At 35.9% G+C, this 23,862-nt stretch overlaps 1 protein-coding gene and 1 pseudogene across 1 annotated transcript in view; one reads left to right on the top strand and one right to left on the bottom strand.

Annotated features, from left to right (window-relative positions):
• The first annotated feature begins 1,214 nt into the window (after positions 1 to 1,214).
• LOC118750716 lies at positions 1,215 to 17,289 on the top strand (annotated as a pseudogene).
• The window catches only part of LOC118750714 (SAFB-like transcription modulator), a gene marked incomplete in the record, with an annotated part of 16,439 nt that continues 9,635 nt past the window's right edge, over positions 17,059 to 23,862 (bottom strand). Inside the window, 6 exon segments of the mRNA XM_036485445.1 lie at positions 17,059 to 17,850; positions 17,914 to 18,336; positions 19,696 to 19,860; positions 20,328 to 21,345; positions 22,812 to 22,858; positions 23,428 to 23,623. Of these exon segments, the coding sequence (XP_036341338.1) occupies positions 17,529 to 17,850; positions 17,914 to 18,336; positions 19,696 to 19,860; positions 20,328 to 21,345; positions 22,812 to 22,858; positions 23,428 to 23,623 (2,171 nt within the window).

Genomic DNA, 23,862 nt, shown 5'->3' with positions numbered 1-23,862 from the left:
ATATGTATGTACTAATTTATGCATTATGCATTATTAATGGTATATTGGTAACACTTTTTTGGAAAGCTGACAATTTTCTAAACAGAGATGTTAAAATCATTAATAATTTATATTTTTCATAATGACATTCTAACGACACGTTCACTAAAAAATATTTCTCCAATTAATAATTTTTATTCTTATAAATCCTTGTACAAATTTAAGTGAAAAAAACTGATGATAACGCTCTATTACCTATTTTGCGTGTTGAATTTTTGCAGTCTTTTTAATAAAATGCAACCTGGCGTATTTTTCAGTGGGTTTTGTGTGTTCAAAATATTTATATCAGTTGATTGGTACTGAGTGGATGTGTGCACACATAGCAAAAGCTGCATTCATCTGAGTGCTTATTCAGTGTTAAAAGTGAATCGTTCGTCATTCAATTTTTTTCAATCTTTCTTTGAATATGGAAATGTGTGCAATCGTATCTACTTTGAGTGAATGTAGAATTGGAAAACTTTAAGCCGCATTATTCAATAAGGGAGAATTCAATGAAAACATAACAATATAAAATTGATGATTTTTAATTTCAAATGATTTCACAGTTTTACAGCTCTGGCACATATGTATGTATGTATGTATGTATGTATGTTATTATCCCTCATGAACGATTATACAACACAAAGAAATAATCATACATAAATAGAAACATTAGAAAATTTGCTAAAGATAAATAAAACACTAAATGAGTACTAAAGTAACGAACCATTCTTCCTTTTTAAAAAGAGTACATAATTGAAACCACCTAAGAAAAAATCACGATCATAAGGGAGTTTTGATTTTTTTTTTTTTTAAATACACATAAACTACTACTCATACATACATAAATACTTAATTATAAATACCAAATGCGCAACGATGGAACATGGAATGGAAAACAGGCCTCCAAAGGAGCCCAATGTTTGATGTTTTCCACCGTATGTAATATCTAGCAGCTTCGTAGTCAATTACCAACTAGTGTACAATAAAAAAAAAAACGATCGTTGGTACAGAAAACTTCTGTTAATCATAGTATTTATGTAGCATATGGAATGCGGAAGTGTAAAAACACCACCCCGTATTAATTATTTTCCGCTCGAAATACGAGTTTCATAAAAAATTTGCATACATAAGTGCATAAGTGTAGATATTTATGTATGTACATACATACATACATACATGTGTATGTATGTATATCTAGCACGAGGTTTGATGCAGTTGTATGTACATATATGTTACCGGCCAAACCCGATCTAAGGACAAACTAGTTTTGACTAGGCTAAACTAGATCAGGCGCCACAGTATTTTTGAGTAGAACTCCTTTCTGCGATCTCCTTTCTTGGATCTAGATAGAACTTGTTTCGCCCAGGAAAAAACTAGTTTGTTCTAAGATCGGGTTTTGCCGGTAACATATGTGTACATAAATACAAAGTTCGATTATATGCTATGACTTAAGTATTTTAGCCAAAAGAGATATAATTTAAGAACCACTTGATATTGAAATATAATGTAAAACGATTTGATGCATTAGTTAAGTGAAATTTTACTAGCCGACTTAAAGTAGATTTAAGATTTATTTTTAAACAATTTACAAAAGATAAGAATACATATAAATAACAACAAAAGTAACGAAATAAAATACATAACCTTCTAAGTACTTTGAACTAAACATAAGTGTTATTATTTATTACTATTATTATTTGTATGCCAAATTTCAAATGAACAAAGTGTCACGCCACCTGGTGGGGCGGGTCAGCGTCTAGAGAGGGTAACCCATATGGCATGATGAAGTGAATGAATGCACGCACATACCTACATAAATACATACTCATATTTAAAAGGGGTAAGTATGTATTGTTAAGCTGCCCTCTCCCTATCATTATTTTCCGGCGACATCAATGTGCATATTATTTACAAACATATTTAAACCCAAATCGTCGGCACTTGTTTGACACATGTTGCTCCCAATTCGCCATCAATTCGCCATTGCTAAGCAACTTAAGTGACCACAACATTTTTACGGGCCACTAACCACTAACTCTATTGTAAGCAGTAATCTTGATGGACGAAAATAGTATACCTTTACCAGTGCAGAGACAGATATGTACTATTATTGCTTAAAGAAAAAATGAAACATTTCAAAGCTAAAGCCAGCTCATTACCGCTCTTTAATGGTCGAATATCCGATTCATCCATATCGAGTAGCTCTTCATCTGTTGCTCTTGTCGCGTCGAAATCAAAAAAGCGGGCGACCTTCAATGGAGTTATGCAACCAAAAATATTTACCATATCTAACTCATCATCATCGGTGGTGTCATTGTTGAAGGACGAGCCTCCAAGGCCTGCAAAGAAAAGCCTAGAATCTGCAAATATTTACAATGACGACGGAGTAGTGGGTCGAACACCAAAAGTGCCAGAAGTCGCTGGTCCCGAGCTTCATAATTATGAGAAACTTCGCGTAGTAGGACAAGGTAAAGTCTATTTTGAAACTATCACTTTAGTATCATGTTTGTACTTATGTATATACATATATACGACCACACTGACCAGACGTACACACACATGTATATGAGTTCATAAGTGCATTTATTCAATTTTGGAATACGGGCACTATTCGTAGGTTCATTTGGAGTGGCAATATTATATCGACGTAAAGTTGACAATCATCATGTCGTATTTAAGCAAATTAATTTATCCGATCTCACGCCATCCGAACGAGATTTGGCTATGAATGAGGTGGAGGTCTTTTCCAAGCTTCACCATCCGAACATTATCAGGTAATACAGTGAAAACATTTAAATGGAAAACTTGTCCTTATTGTTTTATTGTACGAGTATTGTGCTATTATATGTAAAGGAGAAAACCCATAATTTTGACAGTTATTTTGTTAATTTATACATCTGTGGTCACATGTAAACAGCTCCTAAGTCGAGAATTATATTTTCGAGAAAATCGCCTCATTTATTATATGTACATATTTTGAGACTCTTAAAAAGTACGCTAGAAAAAATGTACATCAAAAAACTGTTAGAGCCAATTTCATAATGAAAAGTTTCCTTTTAGCTAAAGTGTCATTTGCATATACTTTAAACAAGAAGTGCTTTCATAATAAAATGGCAGTTGAATAATAACAAAAGGTTCATTTAACCCTTCGTCGGGCGCAACTGATCTCGCCGTGCCGTTTTATACCGTTAACTTTGCTTACGCTCAGTAGCTGCAGAGCTGAAGAGTAAAACCACTCTAAGTTTTTGTTTGACACTCACAACTAGAAGTTATGCAGAGTTTGATCTGAGAAGCTCATTGCGCCCAAACTCGTCACATATATTAAAATAAGTATTTTTAGAAATACTTTTACATTACTTTTTTAAATTTTAGTATTCATCTAAAATTAGCTATTATTTCATATACCCGTGTTGAATTTTTATGGAATATTTGCATTTTTCTAAACTATTTTACATCTTATGTTTGACTTTTGGATTTTTTAACTTTATTTTAAGATTTTTTTATTAGCTGCTAAATTTGTGTCAAATAAAGGATTTTTACAAAAATGTTGACATTTATTTCTTTTTCATATCCCTAAACGCCGCGCCAGTATTTCCCAGATGTATAAACAATATAATTATGTGTTTATTATGTGTTTTTGACAGTGTGCCAGTAAGGCACATTGCGCCCGAAATTAGCAGTCACCATATTACGCCTGACGAAGGGTTAAATGAAAGTAACGATGTTTGCAATGCTGATCTCGGCAAAATTGCATCAGCTGATTGTCATAAATACATATGTTACTATACTACGAAAATTACATACTTCTTTCTCTTACAAAAGGGACCTTTATGCCATTTAGATTTCCATTTTGGGTATTTAACTAAATAGCCTTTATGGGCACCTTTATCTTTGAAGTGGCTTTATAAAATCGATCAGCAAAATAAAGCATCCTTTAAATTTTAAAACATTCTTTAATTTTGTTATGATATCGGCCCTTAATAATATGCATAAAATATGTACAAAACAACTTTTATATGAAAAAAAACGATTCGTTTTATTTTTGTACTTAGTAATTTTTGATTAAAACGAGCTTTAGCGCATTAAAAAAATGAAATCAAAATTCTGCCGTCTTAAAAGTTGGAGGCATTTTCGACGCGTTCCACTGCACAAATCCCACCGAATTGAAATAAAATAGTTTGGGTAACTTATTTCGTGAGGCTTCCTATTGTACATTAATTTTTTTACATTTAATAGTTACCTCGGCAGCTTCATTAGGGACAACACATTGCTGATCGAAATGGAGTACGCTGATGGTGGAACACTCGCCCAGGTCATAGCCGACCGTCCGGTCAGAGATTATTTTCCTGAACGTTATATCATCGCAGTGTTTGAACAGATTTCTAGTGCCATTAATTACATGCATTCGGAGAATATCTTACATCGGTACGAAATAATACATGGAAGTAGAATGAATCTAAATATATTAAATACTTATTGATTCTTTATAGAGATCTAAAAACTGCTAACGTGTTTTTAAATAAACGCGGCATTGTAAAGATTGGCGACTTTGGCATATCAAAAATAATGAATACTAAGGTTTTAGCACAAACTGTTTTGGGAACGCCCTACTACTTCAGTCCAGAGATGGTATGAGTTAATATTTATTTAGTTTAAGAACAATTCTTATTATCAGAATAATTGAGCGCACGTATCCAATTTTTTATTCAAATGGAGGTACTACCTAGGGTTCGAACGATACTATCGATATTGAGTAAGCATCGATACTGAGGGTATAAAAATGAGTACTTTAATACTCGATACCTTATTTGGTGATTTTACTCGATACTTTGCAAAGTACTCGTAGTATCGAAAACTTTTTAAAAACATACTTTTTAAATTTTTTCTTTGCTTATAAGGATTACTATCATTCAATTTTGTCCATCACTTAAAATAAACTCAAATTTCGTGTAGTCTGTTGCATAACGAAATAAGTGAAAGTTTAATGGCCTTATTCATAAAAAATAAAGTAGGTTTAAAGAGCTCAATAAAATGACATTTTCTTACATTTTTCCGTTTATAAACCTTTTTTTATGAATAAGGCCATAAAACCTTCCGCAAAGTTCACGAAAATGCAGAATTTTTGGAAACCTTTTGGGTATGCAGTTTTGTAACCTATTCAACTTTACTTTACGTGTAGCCTACTACCATTGAGTTTTAATTCAATCTTGCCATTATTATACTAAAATTGAATAGGCTACAAAAATGCATACCCAAAAAGTTTACAAAAAATCTTAATAAAATTTGAAATTCGTGAAAGTATATACATATATATATGTATGTATGTACATTTAAGGTTAAAACTACTTCTTACGTGAAAGTAAGTTCTGCAATAAAATAAAAATCAAATATTTTAAAATTGTATTGTTTTAATTTCAAGAAATAACTAGATATACGATTAAAGAATAAAATAATTTTAGTATCCCAAAAAACGTATTTTAATGAGTTCGATACTGAGTAGTATCGATACTTTTTCCCTGATACTTTTAGAGTATCGATACCATGAGCTCGATGACAGAATGAGTACTCAGTATCGACACCAAAGTCTGAAATTTCGAACCCTAGTACTACCTGGACACGATAGGGGAGGTCACGATTTTTAGCATTTTAGGTGTAAAGTAGCTACGTACGTAGCAATCTAGCACGCATATCAAACAGGTAGGAGAATTAGAGCAAAAACAAAATTTGTGTATTTTGTTGCAGCTTCTGGTATCTACAGTGTCAAACTAATAGTCTGCTTTTTTTAAATGTTACAGTGGGCGATGTGAAATATAAACAAAAACGTAAATAAAAATTGTAATTAAAAAAAAAATAATAAAGAATTGGTTCCACTTTCTTTCTTTGTAAATTTGTTGAATTCCAGAAGCATCAATACATCCTTTTCCGGTCCCAAAAATCAGCGTTTATGCTCCTATGTGACGTTTTCACAGTGGGGGGCTAACTCAAATTCGGCAGTTAACTTTAATATTTTGTACTAAAAGCCTATACTTAACTGCCGAATGAAAGTTAAGTCGTTACTGTAAAAGCAGCCCTAAGATAAGCAAGATTCACATGCGAATACATTTTGCCAATTATGAATTTCGAGAAAAAATTAACAATATTTGGCAGTTTAGATACCAGATAATAAAAATAAAATATCAAATTAGCTGCTCTCTGCTACCAATGTTTAATATGTCTTTGGCATATAATTTTCTTATTAAATACGTAAGAGTTCAAAAATAGTTACTCAAAAATTAAACGAGCTCTACCATCTTTAACAATAGCCACAAGAATTGAAATACGTATGTACATTCGTAGCTAAGTATTTTGTAATAACCGGCTTCAAAAAAGGAGAAAGGTGATCAATCCGCCGGAATATTTTTTTATGTATGATACCGGATAACTTTGGACTACGTAAACCGTTTTCCATAATTCTTTATAATAATTTTTTATCGGAAAGCTACCTCAAGGGTGGTCCCATATTAATTAGGCTAATGATATATAGTTTATAATTTTTTTTTTTTTTTAATTTCAGTGCGAAGGCAAGGAGTACGACAACAAAAGCGATATTTGGGCCTTAGGCTGCATTCTTGGCGAGATGTGTTGCCTCAAGAAGAGTTTTGCGGCTTCAAACCTCTCGCAATTAGTATCCAAAATAATGGCGGTATGCTTATAAGGCCTCGCCGCCTGTTTCTTGCATATTCCTAAATATTTATGTACATGTATATCTTTTATATTTGTCATTGTCGTTATCATAAAATTTAGGGCAATTATACTGCCATACCTACAGGATATTCTTCAGGGCTGCGGAGTCTTCTGAGCAATCTTTTGCAGGCAAGTTTGAACAAGAAAAATGCACACATAAATACATACATATCAAGCCCTAGCCGCCAAAAAGATGTAGATATGCATTAAAAATCAAATTTAAAAAAAAAAATGTCGCTTATATCTTTTTGGCGGTAAGGGCTCGATATATCCTCATTTGTAAGCAGCTCTCGTAAGTGCAATTTAATTTTAATTTCGCAGGTAGATGCTTCTCGACGGCCAATGGCCTCGGAAATATTGGAGTATTGGATTCCATTGATATTTAGAAATTTGGGGAAAAATAAAGGGTACTAATACCTAGCTATGTAGATATATTAGATATGTACATACATACATACATATGAGTATTTCCAATATGGCGTTACGTGACACTCCCCTGAAGGAAAGAGTGGTCCAATTGCTCGAAAAATATAGTCCAAAAAAAGAAAAGAAAGAAAGTCCAAAAATTTAAGGCAATGTAATGTAAAACAGGTGAATTGTACTAAAAGTAGTCCGAATGTAATGCATAAGATACGAGACTTGTTCTAAAATTGGTTACAATGTCATGCAGTAGCGGACAATGGGTATGATTAACGATTTGCTGATATGTAGGCACTTAGTCAACGAATTTTCATGTGCGGCGTTGGCATGCAGAGAGAGTATTCGCTTAAAAATCTGAGAACCCCGGTTCGAATCGCAGCTGGCGCAAGTTTTATTTTTCTTATATATTATTATAGGTTTGTTCGTCGAAAATCCAGCAAGAATTATCCAACACTCAAAATATCAGAGAGTAAGAAAAAATTTTCTCAAATTCTCTCTAAAATTCTCTCTAAATTCTAACTAAATTAATTATATCAACAATTATTTACTTCCTTTTTTCATAAAAAAATCGCTCGTGTTTATAAATTTTTAAATTTAACGAACTAATTTATTCAAATTATTGTAGACAAAAGTGCAACCATGCGCCACCACCACATGTTTTTCGTGTTTGCAAATTCTTGCTGGCAAAATTTTTTCCAGCAAGAATTTGCAACTTCTCTCCAAGAGAACTGTCACTTTGCTCCCACAATTTTTGAGTGTTGGATAATTTTTTGGTCTGCACGAACGCGATTTGGGCAAAAATCGTGATAATTCGTACAAATTCGTACAAATTTTTTGCTCGACGAACAAACCTTATATATGTAGATATTATCTAGTAAACATATGCGCTGGCGTGGCGTTACAAAAAAAAAAAAATGGATTTTGACTCGGGTTAAAAAAATTGCAACACCCTGCTAATTGGGCAATACTTACGGTGACTAGATTTCTGTGGCCAAAAATCGGGACATTTCTAAAGCATCGAATCCAAACATACAATTTTGTTTTTAGAATAATTTAATAAGGCTTAATACAGTTTTATTTAAAACAAAACAAAGAGAAAAAATCTAAAATTGTGTAATATTTTTTTATGAAAATATAAATCACTATCTAAAAAAAAACGTAAATAAAAACTTAAAAATTTGTAGAACATTTATAAAAATTCGACGAATTTGAATAAATGTTCGTCCCAAGGTACATTGAACAGGTAGTATCAGTAGAGCAGCTGATTTGATTTATTTTCAAATTATTTGGTCTAGAAAATGTCAAATATTTTTAATTTTTTCTCACAAAAATTCTGAATTGTTAAAATCCATTTCCATGTGAAACCTTTTTCCATACAAAACAAGCGATTGAATAGCAGCTTTTGGAACGTTCGCCCAACTCGGCAGCACGACCGCTGATTACTGGGCCTTGCAAAGGATGGATCAATGCTTCGAGAAGCAAACAAATTTACTAGGAAAGAAAGTTGCATCAATTTTTATTTTTTCCAATTTCAATTTTTTATTTTTTATAATTTTTTGTATTTCACATGGCACGCTTTGATTTAGAAGAAAAAATTCAGAACAGTTTTTGACACTTTCGATACCAGAAGCAACAACAAAATACACGCAAATGTTGTTTTTGCTCTACTGATACTACCTGTTTAATGTGCCTTGGTTCGTCCCAATTTTAAACATTTTAATCAGATTTTCTAGAATTGTTTTGAGTATGCCATGTTTTGAAGCCCATTAAATTTTAGTTGAATAAACTGCAAGTTGGAATATGCTTGGACTTACCGTTGATTTTTGGCAATTTTTTGTTCACGCATTTTCTTGAATACACAGTAAGTTCAAAAATTTTTTTGCATGGAGAAAATGAGCAACACCTTCTACAAAATTCACCAAATTATCCTCTGATAAATACGGTTTTTCAAAATATCTCCACCCTGGCGCCACCTAAAGAGACCAATTTTGGCAAAAATGTTTCTGCTTACATAGCCAGTATATATTATAAAAAGCAGCCAAATCGGCTCATAAATAAGTTAGATGTAGGACTTTTATTTTTATTTTTTATTGTCGCGGTATACTTTTCGCTGGAATCGCCCATATATATGTATGTGGATAATAGCATTTTTGAAGTGAACCTTCTTTAGCGGTGGTAGTAAGCTAAAAGATTGTTACGTAAATTGTGTGATACTTGCGATCCAAGTTATCTCAAAGATAGAGACGAAGACAAAGTCGAATACGAATGCAAAGAGAAATGCGTAGTCGAATACTAATATAGCGACCAAAACGAAAGCGAATACGAATGTGAAAAAGAACACGAGACGATGACGACGACGACGAATGCGAAGAGGAATACGGCGATCAAAATGAAGACGAATAAAATACGAAGAGGAAGACGGAGACGAACACGACCACGAAGTGGGATACGAACAGGAAGTTGAAGTTAAACTTGAAAACAAAGATTTATACGAAGACGAATATGAAGTCAGACGAATAATGGGAAATGAATCGAAGGAAGTTTCACTTCAGTAGTGTGGTCCAGGCGCACACATTTTTTTGTCTCTTTACTATGTACTTGATGATTATGTAAATACATACATACTTATGCACATGTGTATGTATGTACATTCAAACTTTTAGATATTCCTATAAAGAGGATATATTTGCATCAAACTCCGTTCCGAAGATGAGCGCCGAATTAAGATCCACAAAAGAGGATGTGGAGCTCAGTTTTAATTTGGAAACAGATAGATCCACTCAAGCATTGTCCGAGCTGCCAACTGGATGTACCGAAATGAGGGAGGTGATGAATGCTGAAACTGCCGTCCCGAATGAAGTCCTTTATAAGCGGTCTGTTAGTGAATCATCACAAATTTAAATTGATTATTTTTAGCAAAGATAAATAAAATATTTTACTTAAATTTCACCTCCGTCAGATCCGTTCTATACCAATTGAAAGCGTTCGGAAACAGTTTCAACATGAATCCCATACAGTTGCCACCAAAATCGCGTATACGCACTGTCGCTACAAGTGATTCACATTTTGTAGTAGTAAACGATGGTAAGAATCGTGTGTTTAAATTCTCTCGATAGGGAGAAAATCAGCTCTATTCTGGTTGTCGAAAGTCGTTCGTTGAATTATGTCGTAAATAAAACGACAGATTTTAACACGTTTTCAATACTTCTTCATTTTGAAAGGATAATATGAATAACAAGTAAGAAAGTCTAAGTTCGGGCGGAGCCGAACATTAAATACCCGGCGCAAGTACACTCTAAAAAAAATTGTGTAGATTTCCTAGCTAAAAGGTAGGTTACTGATTTCCTACCTATTATTATTCGCGATATTACATGCTCGATTATTCAACGAATAGTTGGTTTAAATTTCGGACTTTTTAGAGTGTAATATAGCTGCTGTGGTGTGCGTAAATTTACTACGGAAGTGCGTACAAGCTACAGAATACACACCTGCTGTTTGATTTCACCCGTAGAATTGTGTAAAGCCGCTAACAAACACGATTTTTACACACGAAAATGTGTAAACGAGAAAAATACATATTCATCGTGTAAATTTACCAAAAAATTTTAAAAATAAACAAAAATATACTCGATTTATAGTCGCATTTTTAAACAGATTTTTTAGAGTGTATTAAATATATGTATGTCGGTGTGTATAAATTTTGAGTAAATTAACGTCCTTAAATTTCGAAATATTGAAGTTTCAAGCATTTCTGAAAATTACCGTTATATGAAATGCGGCCGTACTTTTATTCGATTTAAATAATTTTCAAAGTTTTGCTTTTATGTGGCAAGCACAATAACCATACCGAGTTTGGTACAAATTGGTAGAACGGTTACCGAGTGGGCGGTGCCACACCCATTTTCCAAACTTTTATTATTAACGTATTTCTTGGTAAACAATTTTTGCAAGTATCAATTTTGAATAAATTAGCTTTAATATTTACTGATTTATCGAAGATATCGTATTTCTCTAAGTTATTATTATATGGGATGTGGGCGTGGTTATTGTCCGATTTTAAACATTTTCGGCCATTTTGTATCCTGTACCAAGGCCAACTGTGTCAAGTTTGGAGGAAATTGGTGCAGCGGTTACCAAGAAGATATACACATGTAACCATAAGTGAGCGTGGCTATGCCCATTTTCCCAAAAAGGTATAATGTTCTTATTTTTCGTCTACAAAATATTGTAAATATCAATTTTGAGTGAATAATCTTCAGCGGTTACTAAAATATCGCAGTTTTCGTATTTCTGAAAATTACCGTTATATGGGAGGTAGGCGTGGTTATTGTCCGATTTTGCCCATTTTCAATACCATCCGTCCTACGCCCGAAAGAAGTGCACATACCAAGTTTCGTTAAGATATCTCAATATTTACTCGAGTTATCGTGTGCACAGACGGCCGGACGGACAGGCAGTCACCGCTTAATCGATTTCGCTTTTCATTCTGATCATTTATGTATACATTTGTCAATATCTATCTCGATTCGTTTTGCCTGTTACAAACAACCGTTATGCGAAGAAAGTCATAACAACCTTGTGCACAAGTGCGCTCGGGTATAAAAATGTGTAGTAGGTTATGTCATTGGTTGCCTCATAACCCCAATGCAAATTTCAAATTACGACGAACGACTGTCGTTCCGACAATCGGAATAGGGGCGAATATGTATGCATATGTATGTATCTGTTAAAAGCGATTTTGTACTGCTAAAGATGGTTCCGTCTATGCTTGGGGAGAGGGCACCCATGGTCAACTTGGATCTACATCGCTTGAAGCATGGAAGCATTACCCTAGCCGAATGGAGAGTGTCCGAAACCACCACATTATAAGGTATGTATGTAAATACTTTAAGGATGAAAAAACTAGTTTCCTGCATATCTTTCATATTCAAAATATGTACATATCTGTGTTCGTAGGTTGGCTTTAGTATAATGCAGCATTCGCAGCATACGATTGCTCACTGGCGCCGAGCCGTTGAACAACTATTGGCAAATAATCGTGCAAGAAATAGTTCCGATACTAGCAAGTCAATATTCTTATTAACTCTCATGTATTTTTTTTTTTTTTTGAAGAACACTATTTTTGACCAATTTTGTTAAAATCAAGGGGTAATTTCGGCCCAATGACAATATTTTTTTCGTGAAAGGGAATTACTTTAGCTTTCAAAACCATGCTGTTTAGTATGAAAATGCTTCTGCTGAAAGCGCTACCATCAATTTCCTCTAGTTCGATAAATGGACCGCTTTTTCGAGATCTGGGCTCGATTCGAAACGAATGAAATAAAATGACAGTCGTTTTCTTTCCAATACATTTTTAATTGAAAAAGCGAGCTCGTTAGCGAATGTCGTAATCTGAAAAAGAAATTCCGAATCGACTTTGATTCGATCGCCGATGCCCTGATTCGGGTCCTGACAGTTTTTTAGCAAATGAGCGACATTTCATTGATTGTGAAATGATGGATGGAAAATCGCTTGAATTATTTTACAACTCATGCATGTTCATGCAAATTTCTTCTGACTTAAACACTATCCAATACAGTGCTTGCGTTGGAGATGGGTTTACCATTTTACTAGCTCAATCCGGCACCATTCTCAGTTGTGGCGATAATTCAAAGTATGCGCTCGGACATGAAGATAACAAAACGTTCCACACCCCGAAAAATGTCAGCAAATTACAGGATATACAAATCGAAAAAATAGCATCCGGCACAGCACATGCGCTTGCTTTAAGCGCCGATGGTTCAATCTATGTTTGGGGTACCAGCGCGTACGGCGCTCTTGGTCTGGGCAAATTACAGACGCAGCAGTACGTAGACAATTACATACATACATACATACATACATACATACATACATAGTTCATAAGTACATTCAGCAACTGAAATGAATTTTCTAACTACCAACTTTTCTTTGAAGGAGAACTCCACAAAAAAGTACTGCTGCCCCATGTGAATGGCAAGGCGGAGAAAATTTTTTTGCGGCCCCAATGTTTCGGCAGTTCTTTTCAAAAACGGCGACTTGTACCTCTGTGGATGCAACAAATACAGGAAGTTGGGATTTAAGAAGAATATCACAATAACAGCATTCGTACGTACAAAATGCCGAATCTCATCCTTATATATGTATACATAAGTTACTTTTTAAAAAATGTATGCACGATTCAGTTTGGTACCAATCTATGGAAAAATTAGTCCTGCGGATAAGGACTGGTCACAAAATCCATAAAAAATTTTAGGAGAAACTTTTTTGCTAGATTATTTTACATTCATGCATACATATATAGTAGATACATAATATGTATGTACATTCAGATGTAGATGCACCTGAAATGCAAACAGACGTAACAACATCGTAAATGAAATGGAAAAAGTTGTGACTAATATTTTAATTTTGTTTTCATAAAATGATCTTTGGGATCTGCATGTTATCAAAAACTCACCACCACATGACCGTAACGTAGACGTTGCTTCCCTCTCTTTCTCTCAACAGCACACTTGATATCTTTCTACGTACTTCTACGCTACGCTACATACACGTTCGTGGGTAACCGCGCTCTTAACCTATTTATAATGTCACCCTGACCTTTTCTTTTTTAAGATTTTTTATTTTTTTTTTTCTATTTAAAACTTTGAAGTAACTGTAAACAACACAAAAAGCGCTCCTATGTAACAAGTTCCGAGTACATTGATGCTAGAAACTGCCAAATTTTACGATGCAAGGGTCAGATTGACTCAAATGGCATTAGTGTCGCGGGCTCTAAAAACTTTTTAGTGGCCCTCGTGTGTATATGTATGTACATACATACCCAGCAAAAAATCGGTAATCGCTTTTAGTGATAACGTGTTCTAGAAGGCATAGCGTTATAATGCCTTCGAATTTGTTCGCTTCTTTTAGGAAGCAACGTGTGACGTAGTGGTGGTGAGTTTTGATAACTCGCAGATCCCATAAGATAGATCGTGTCAGCTGCCACGTTCTCCGCTTTTACGTCCGTGGGTAACTGCGCTTTAAGTCAAGGCGAATCTATATAAGATGTCGACCTCACGGTTGACCAAAGCTCACTCATGCCAGAGGTGAAGTTGCAAGTCTTTAGATGCTCTTTCCACTTCTTCCACATGTGTATGCTCACAAGTTGCCGAATCTCCGTATTAAGATCCCTAATGCGAGGATTTCCGGGATCGGCCAGGCGAAGGTTGTTACGCTCATCAGCTAGAAAAGTCGGCGAAATCTCTCAAACGTTGTATTGTTTTTAGTTATTTATACCGGTTCAATGAGAAACCATTATTAAAAACTTCAAATACGTTTTTATCGCATTTTTTAGTTATGTCGTTTTTCCTGCAAACCAGCGTTATGAACATATAGCATTCGCACATTTATTTAACCGAAGCCAAATTCTATTCGGCTCCGTAGGCCCTGGGCCCGATCCCTGGTCAGACAACGTCTAATATTAGAAATACGTTTTTTCTAACAGCAGTCGGCCGTTGGCAGACAATGGCAAACATCTGAGTGTATTTCTGCCTGGAAAAGGCTTCTCATAAACCATTTGCAGTTTGGAGAAGGCGTAAAATTGTAAGCCCCCCATTTGTGATATAACATCAGGATAAGCTCGGGCAAACACTTGCCAAAAGTGTATGCGCCAAACGTTATTTTTTACAAATGAATTACTCGCTCAAAAATCGATTTTTCAATTAAACCCGCACGGTTAACTGGGTTCCCGGATGATTTAAAGAAATGTGCGATTTACAGCTCAATTAAGCCGTATTTGTTGACCAAACTGAAAACGTTCCCACGACAGTCGGGTCTAAGTAACCGGAACGACCCAGATTTATATCTGGCCAAGGACTGTCACTCCAGCAACACTCCCCAAAAAAGTCTTTGGGGAATTTGTATGCTGCTACAACAACAACAACAACCAAACTGAAAACCCATTGCAATATAATATTTGTAACTTTTCCGTCTGTTCTCAAATACAGAATCTTCGCCTTTTACACATACATACATATTTATATGTACATGTGAGACCATGAGAACCAGAGGAACTTATCTATAAAAAATGTAATGCAAGGTATCGAAAAATCGCGTTTTTTGCAAAGAAACAACTTCCACTCAGGCTCAAATTAAAGCTAGAACTCTCGACTACTATTTCTGAAAAAACCACCCCTGCAAGTTTACCTGATGGTAATTTATAGTCGTTTATTGAACAGCGAAAACTGATTTATCTTCTAATTTTTATTTAGGCCTGAGTGAAAGGTTCTATCACCTTTTCTTTATTTGCTAGAGCTTCTCAAATATTGCATTTTGATATTATGCGCTAAAAATGTACACAGAGCTTTTATTTACCTTTCAGTAAAAGCTGGTTATAATTTGTTAAAAAACCTAAGGTAAAGTCGCCCTGCCCATATGATTAGCATGTGCTACGAAATAGTTTTTCGCATTTTCTTATGAACGTATTATTTTGAGTTGCGACTCTTTTGAAGACGGTGTGCGATATGTATGTGCGTATGTACATTAGAGTGGTCCCATTTTTGTATGAGGGAAAACATTGCACCCTAGAAAACGGGCACCCCCCCTTAGTTTTTTTCCTTTTGATATTTGTAATATCTGTTATTGGATCGCTGTGAAGCTGGCAAAAATATTGGTGATTTTTATAAAAGGCTACTGTTGCACTGACAACTGAAGCTTGTGACATTTTAATAGATAATTTAAATTTTAAATGTTCTTAGGTTACTTAACAAATTTTTTGATTAATATATGTGCACAATACTTCTAGAGTAAAATATGAGAATCATGAGCATCCTCTAAATGGATAGATAAAAACGTAGTTTGGTACCAGAACCTCTTTCGGCAAGAGGAAAAATTTTGGAAGGCCACTCTAATTTACATATATGCAATTTTTTTCTATTTACTAGTAAATTAGCTTCACCCATTTAATAGAAAAAACTTCAAATGCCACATAAAATCATTGAGGCGAGCTTTTCTTCGATGCATACTGTATTACTGCTGGAGGGTGGTTGGATATATACAATGGGGCGCAATTCCGAAGGACAACTCGGCATTGGACACACTGGGGAAATGGATCGGCCTACGCCGGTGGAATTCGTTAAGCATCGCAATATTGTTGTAAGTACTATGCATTTTTTTTTGTTAATAGATTGAGATTAGATGCAAGGTTTTATTTTAGAATTGCAAATGCAATGATCAAGGAACGTTGGTTACATCTGACGACAACGTCATCACCTTCTGGGGCACTAGAAATGGAATACCAGAGTTTGAGGATGGAAATTTCGATAAGGTCTGTTAACACGTTTATGACCGTCTAATTTCACTAAGGCAAGCGTACATTGACAGTTACAACTTGGAGGTGAAGATTTTGATTCAGAAATCGGTAATAATACTGTGGCGTTTACAAATTTTCTTGCCTCGGTTTATAAATCAGAGCTGCTTTTGGAACCGGTCGATATTTTAGCGTAAGTAGGTGTATAAAAATACGGCTTAATGCTACCCAAAATTGTAAATTGATATCTAGTTTGCACACCTCAGAGAAGCAACGCCAAAAGGGCTACTTCATACAGGTAAATAACATTTACATATTGCCGCACAGTGTTTTAGTAATGGTAGACACTACAACACCTTTGGTATCGTCCCTGGAGGAGCCTCAGTGAATTAGCGCTTGTTCGAATTGCAATCACAACCGCAGTGTTGCGCGAATTATTAAAGTATAATGTTCGGTGTCATGTTCTAGCAACGTTTTATCAATCGGGAAGTTGCAACAGACTTGGAAATCATCAGCGCTGCAGTATTGCCGCTTTTATTACGTGCCTGGAACAGGGCCTTAAGTTTAATAATAAAAGCATCTTATTACATTTTGCATGAATGTAACTTGTTTTATTATAATTCAAATGTTACTTATTTGACTACAAAAGACATTGTCGTAGTATAATATTTTGGAATTGCAAGTAAACCAAAAAAGGAAAGAAGCAATTAGAATCACGACCATGATTGCGGTGAATCATTGTGTTCTATTTCCCCATTTCTAATGACTGATTACAATGCAAATATTTGCTTTCTTTCATATGTGGATTCCGGCAAGAAAATCATTGACTTGCGATCTGACATCTTCCTTACACACTACACACAATTATTTTGATTGATTCACCATTCGCAATACAAAATTAATCAAATGTCTTAACCAAGCTTATGAAAATTCACAAATAAGATGTTTGTAGTACGACTGAAAACACATAATGCAATGCATAATAATAATAATAATAATAAAAGAGCTTTAAAATTGTAAACGACATTTAAAATATGCCAATGCGGAATTAGATTTAGTAACGAGACATTTGGCCGCCATAGCGTCCTCCACTGCCAAACATTCCTCCAGCTGTGTATCCACTATTGGAGCGTTCATTGTAAGTTCGATCAAAGCGATCTTGTGTGGATGGCATGGGACGCCAGCTGTTTTCTTCCACCGATTTCTGCCATGTTGAGTTACTGTGAAGGCTGGACATGCCATTGCCGACGTATGACTTGACACCACTTCCGCCAGAGCTGCCACTCAAGTGTGTAGATGATGCCCAGACATTGTTGCCACTGCTAGAGTTGCCGTAACCATTTGAGTTGTCATAGCGTTTATTACCAGATGAGGACCTACAAAATTAAACAAAACACATTAAAATAAGCCCCGCACATCTACCATTCGAATACGCTTACCTTATGTCATCGATACCGCCACGGCGATAGCTTCCAGAAGAACGATCTGTGTCTAGATAGCGACTTGCGGTAGCCTTATGAATTGTAGAGCTGACATCTCGGCTAGTGTGGAATGATGAGCTGCCGCTATTACTTACTGCGGGAACATGTCGAATTTCAACTTCGCGTTTGTAGTCGTCACGTGAGGACTTGCTTGTACCATAATCGTCTAAGATACGTTTTGATGAAGACGACGAAAGATATTCACTGCTACGCTTGCCATAATCGTCTGAGCTTCGCTTTGCCGGAACTACAGAATAATCGTCTATAGCTGAACGTTTGGTACCGCTCGAGTAATCCATGCGTTTAGACGAAGATGAATAGTCATCAATGGCGCGCTTCCCGGATGAAGAACTAGTATAATCATCACGCTTCTTATCATAACTAGGGGTTCACAGTACGGAGAATAAGTATTTAATTAAAAATAATATTAAAAAAAGGAAAATAACAGATTTTGTTACTGTATATTAGGGCTGGGAGTTTGGAAGTTCTAACCGAATATCTTTAAAATATTAAGAGGATATCCGGACAACAAATTAGAACGTATATTAACTGGATATCCGTATTTTATTCGTATCTGTACACGAATATCCGAATATACGGAAAGCCCCAGCCCTACTGTATATAAAGCACTCTTTAATAAAAATTGGTATGGACTTCTAAAGGGAAGTCATTCTAAAAGGCCTACCCAAGAAGGGCAGAAAAAAGTGCTTGCCTGAATGGCTTCAAGGGCTTTTTCTATTTACAATATACGTGAATGTGTAAGTTTATATTATTTAACATTACAAATGAATTTCAATATGCAGCAGTGTATAAAAGAACTCCTCCAAAAAGACCTTCTAAAATACGTCCTACAAAAGTCTTCCTCAAAGTCCTTCTATGGGTAGCTAAATAAATAAGGCCTTCAATTTGTGCCACTCCATACAAAAAGTAAAAGAGAGTGGAAAGCCTCTAAACTCTCACGAAGGCCCTTTGGAAGGGCTTTTACCTAATGATCTACTGTTAAATCCTCAGAAAATGATGCTTAATAGCTTGAAAGAAATGGAAGGGATGAAAAAATGGCATCCGCATGGTTATTATTACATTATTAATAAAGTGGAATAGGCAACAAAAATTTGTAGCTCGTGTTTTTCACAGGGCCTACACCTCTACTCATTTGGCTTCAGTAAATGCCAAGTTTTTTTTCGATGATAAGTACTCCCGTCGTTGATTTCATACCGATTTGAAGTTACCTAGGAGTAATTAAAATCTAAAACTGACCAAAAAAAAACTCTATTAAAGGCCAAAAATAGTTAAAACAACTCTAAAACACTCATTACTGAAATTCGCTTTGTTGTGACTATGGCAGTTGAAATATTCTCGCACAACCTTCATTCGGTTAAGACGGAATTTCATTTAATTTAGGTCGTCCTCCAGTTAAAATAGAGGTATCCGATGGTTTTTACTAATTAATTTTTTCTTCCACATAAATAGTGGTCATAACTATGACTGAAAAATTAACAATTTCTGGTATGTATCTTTAATATTTAAAGCTGCTCCCTTAATCGCTAATAAAACTCTCAAATGAAAAGTGGGTGTTTGCAAATTTGAATTTCTTAATATTTCTCGTATTGCAGTATTTGTAATTCTAACAATCGCCTTGTAGGGCGAATAGCTTGAATGCATACCAATTTTGAATGAAGAGTATGGACTTTATTAGCATATTTAAGCTGAGACATGTTACAATGTTTGTACAATTTTTACCTTCTCGACGATGTTACGAGACTGGCATCAAACCTTGGTGGAGGAGGCGCCTCAAAACGAGAATCACTTCCAGAGGACCGCTTCCGATCGGACACATCGGTGTAGCGCTCGGTACTGGATCTCTTTGCCAGACGTTTAATGGGGTCCTCTCGTGCGTGCATAATCCTTTGAAGTACGCGATTCAAATGAAAATTGGGAAAAAGACAATTGAAAGTATTAGTGATTAAAAATAAAAATATATTAATTTAAAAGACACGTCTATACGATTCGACCGTTTTTGAGAGATATGTTGCATCACCTGGCTTACTCAATATCTATGTACATAAGTAATACTGAGATGAATAACACGTTCTCGCGATATAATCAATCACATATGTATGTATGTATAACTTCTTAACAATAATCACACTTTGTATACATCCAACACTCTGCAATCGACACACATCCCGAGACATTTTTGATGCGAAGCTGCCTCGCCTCACTGGCACAGTTGACTGAAGTAGTAAATAACGGTCTCTGTTTGTGCATCGGGTAAGTGTGCATGTATGTATGTATATGAGGGTGTGTATATATGGATATAGTATTGTAAGTTCTAAAAAAAATTATTAATGTATGTGTAAACGCGTTCATACTTCATTTGTTGACGTTTTAGCTCGAGTCGTTCCAATTCTATTTTCTCCCGCTCGAGTTTTTGGCGCTCGCGTTCTAAACGCAGCAACTCTGCTTTCTCTTTTTCTAATCGTTCGCGTTCCTGTGCTAGCTTGCGACGTTCTTCAGCCAGGCGAGTTTCTTCTTGGCGCTGACGCTCGCGAATTTCCCGCCGACGACGTTCTTCTTCACGCAGTTCGCGTTCACGCTCTCGCAAACGCTGTCGTTCTCGTTCTTCTCGCAACTGTATATACTCTCGCTGCCTGATGCGTTGTTCACGTTCGCGTTCCCTCTGCCTTTGGTCCCTGATATTGCGATCGTTACGATGGCGGTCATTAGAGCGGCTGCGGTTGGCAAGCTGCCGAGGATTGCGATCTTTGGGCCCTTCCCTCGAAATAGCACGCTTCTCGCGATTGCTAGTCACGCTCTTCTCTTTGTCTTTGACCTTATCTTTCTCCTTGTCCTTATCGTCTTTTTGGTTATGCTCTTTCTCTTTTTCTTTCTCTTTCTCTTTCTCTTTATCGCGCAGCTTCTCCTTTTCGGCATCAGATTTCTTCGATGAATCGTCCTTCTTACTGGTTTCACTAATCTTGCGTCTATCATCGCGGGTCTTCGAAGTTGTGTCGTGAGACTTCTTATCTTCCTCCTTCTTTATGCCATCTAAACGGGATTTAGAACCAGCTGTTGAGCTGCTACCGATTTCGTTCTTGGTACGTTCCACAGAAATGATCCGTCCATGGAGTTCGGTGTGATGCAAATGCTCGATGCAGCGACTGGCATCTGCCGATGATGACATTGTTACGTAGCCATAACAACGGGTGCCTGGTGTCCGCGTGTTAGTGACGACCTTAGCGCCGATCACCTTTCCATACCTTGAAAATATGGTTTTCAGATCGCTGGCTCGTGTTAAAGAAGACAGCCCGGAAACCCAGAGATTGCGGGAAGCAGTTACTTGCTTTGCTGGGGCCGATGATTTCGCCGAGGTATTGGCTGAGGACTTTTCTGCAATTTCCATACAAATAATAGTGGAAGAGTAATGGTGAGCACACATTCAAATATTTTGCGATTCGTTTTGAAAGTCTTTATATATATATGTATACATGTTTTTTAAATTAAAGACACAGAGGATAAAAGCTGTCCTTTTATATATAAAATTTGTTTTAAAATTTTTATATTAAATGCACTTTGGAATGTTTCCCTATACAGAACTCAGCAAAAAAAATGTGAACTTCAGATTTGAGTACGAAATATGTATAGTGTTATTAGATTAATCGAATGTCATGCTGTGTAAAGGTGGGAGTCAACTGTTTAAGCTTTCTGGTTCCGGCTAAAAATAACTACGGTTGTACCGCCACAGCAAAGTGCTCGGGTATGATGTTTGTTTCTTCTCAAATCCAGCGTACAGAATCTCCAAAATTTTTCAACACAAATCAAACACCAGTTGCTGGAGTCACCCCTCGACGGTGCTGCCGAGGCGTAAGGACGTTGATAGGTGATGATGTAAAGTTGGTCCCGTCCGCATGACACGCATGTGTATGCCAATTCGGGATTCAGACGCAAGAGGCAGGTAGCTATTGAGGCGGCGGTACCAGCCCCTCAGTTGATCCAGGTATACCGGCTTGCTCGGGTAATTCCGCTTCCGCTATGTTGATGGGTAGTGGTCATCCGGACGATATTATCACGACGAGTACTGTGGCTGGTTCTCCCAATATCGCGGTGTACATCGCTTATAACTTTGGCGAGGCGCTGCTTCCAGAATCGGGATCTACGTTCGGCTAAAACGTCGTCCTTCCAGTCAGTTGCTGTTGAAAGAAGCACCTGCATATATTTATTTTCCCGCATACAAGGATTTCACTACAGCAAATGTCGAAACCTAAATGATTTAGCAGCAAGAACGAAATCATTGTTGATATTTTGTTGCAGCATGGAGACCTTTAATAATGCCTGGATACCGATAAGACTGGAATCAGGACATTGATTGCAAGTGGAACACAAGTATTTGTTAGCTCGGTGCTGGAGAGTAATCCCTTTGTACTGCAAAACTTGATTCAGTGCTGTACTAGGAACTGCTCCGGTTATATTTTTCCTAGATTTGATGCATAAATTACACTAAAGATGCCGCACCGTACTGAATTCTTAAATGCGTTCAAGCTCTATATCTAGGAGTTATTAAAGTTCTATGTCCACAATAAAGTTTTTTCTTTATTTTTTAAATAAAGAAATCTTGAATTTTGTTGTGAGAGTGAACTCCCGATCAAATGATTTTATAACCTTCAAGCACTACCTACAATAAAAACTTGGCTAAGTTCACACTTTCTTTGCTGAGTCTTCCACTTAATTCAATTCATATGTAACTTTTATTTCAAAAGAGAGCTTATTACTTTCTAACCCTGCATGATTGTCGATTTTCGCAATAACACTTTCTGCAGATGGCTTTGTTTATTAATCTGCTTTTTTGGGTTAATTACCTTTGTCATCCTTTTGCGATGTTTTGTTTGAAGATGATTTATGTTCACTGTTTTCAGTTGGATAACCACGAGTACAATACATTGTGGGTTGAATCAAGTTGAATTCAGCGGGAAAAATATTAAAAAAAGAAATGATATTAGTAAAATGTGTCGACGACGTCTGCCTTAAATCATTAATCAATCTTGCAGAGTCGAATAGCTGTTGATATGAAAAACTTATATCAGTTATAAGATATTGAGCTTTGGTTCAGATTTCGGAAGGTGGATTAGAAACGATCTTAACTGTTCTGTAAACATTAAACTGCTCCAGTGAAAGTTCAGTATTTTTGGTTGCGCATCTTTTGAACGTCTGCTACTCCTTGATTAGAATGTATAGCAATGCCGTCCACGGTCAGTCGACTTCCCATTTATTATTCTTCTTCTTTTGTTGTAGGTTTCTCACAATACAACATTCTACTGGTATCTTTCCAAATGCTCAACACTATAACTGGTATAAACTCTCATACAACAAACTGATTCAAAAGTAATTATTGACTGCAATTTTCTCATCCATTATAAAATAGTTTTTCATTCTATGGTGATGTTCTAGGCTTCTACACTTTGGCATTCAACCAACCTATCGTCCTTCTCCTTTCTGTCGCCAGTTTTCTCATCTTTTCTCTTCAATTTGTCTTCCTCATTCTTACTATTTTTACGTTCGTCCTTATTGCCGCTGGAAATACCTTTAGACGTCTTTGAATCCTTTGAAGCTGCCGCATTTTTGCTGCTCTTTTGCGTTGAACTATTTCCTGAAGCGGTGCCCTCAGCATCGGCTATAAATAACCGGTAAGTAACGGCGATTTACGGGTGAAAATAGTTATTTTTGTTAGTTGTTTTAATTTTGACTTTGTTTGTTTTGCTGTTGATTTCAGTATAGATTTCTATCAGCAATATATATTGTATATATGTTTTTATGCTTCACAACAAGCGTTTAATATCAGCGTCCATTTTTGTTGCGGAGTTTGCAACTCGTTTAAAATTAAATTAAACTCAGACGGTTTAAAGCAATAAT

The sequence above is a fragment of the Rhagoletis pomonella genome, unplaced genomic scaffold, assembly GCF_013731165.1.
Source record: "Rhagoletis pomonella isolate Grant_MI unplaced genomic scaffold, Rhpom_1.0 Rhpom_scaffold_00366, whole genome shotgun sequence".
Classification (NCBI taxonomy): Eukaryota; Metazoa; Arthropoda; class Insecta; order Diptera; family Tephritidae; genus Rhagoletis; species Rhagoletis pomonella.
Note: the sequence above shows the minus strand (reverse complement) of the source record. Positions and strands in the feature narration are given on the sequence as shown.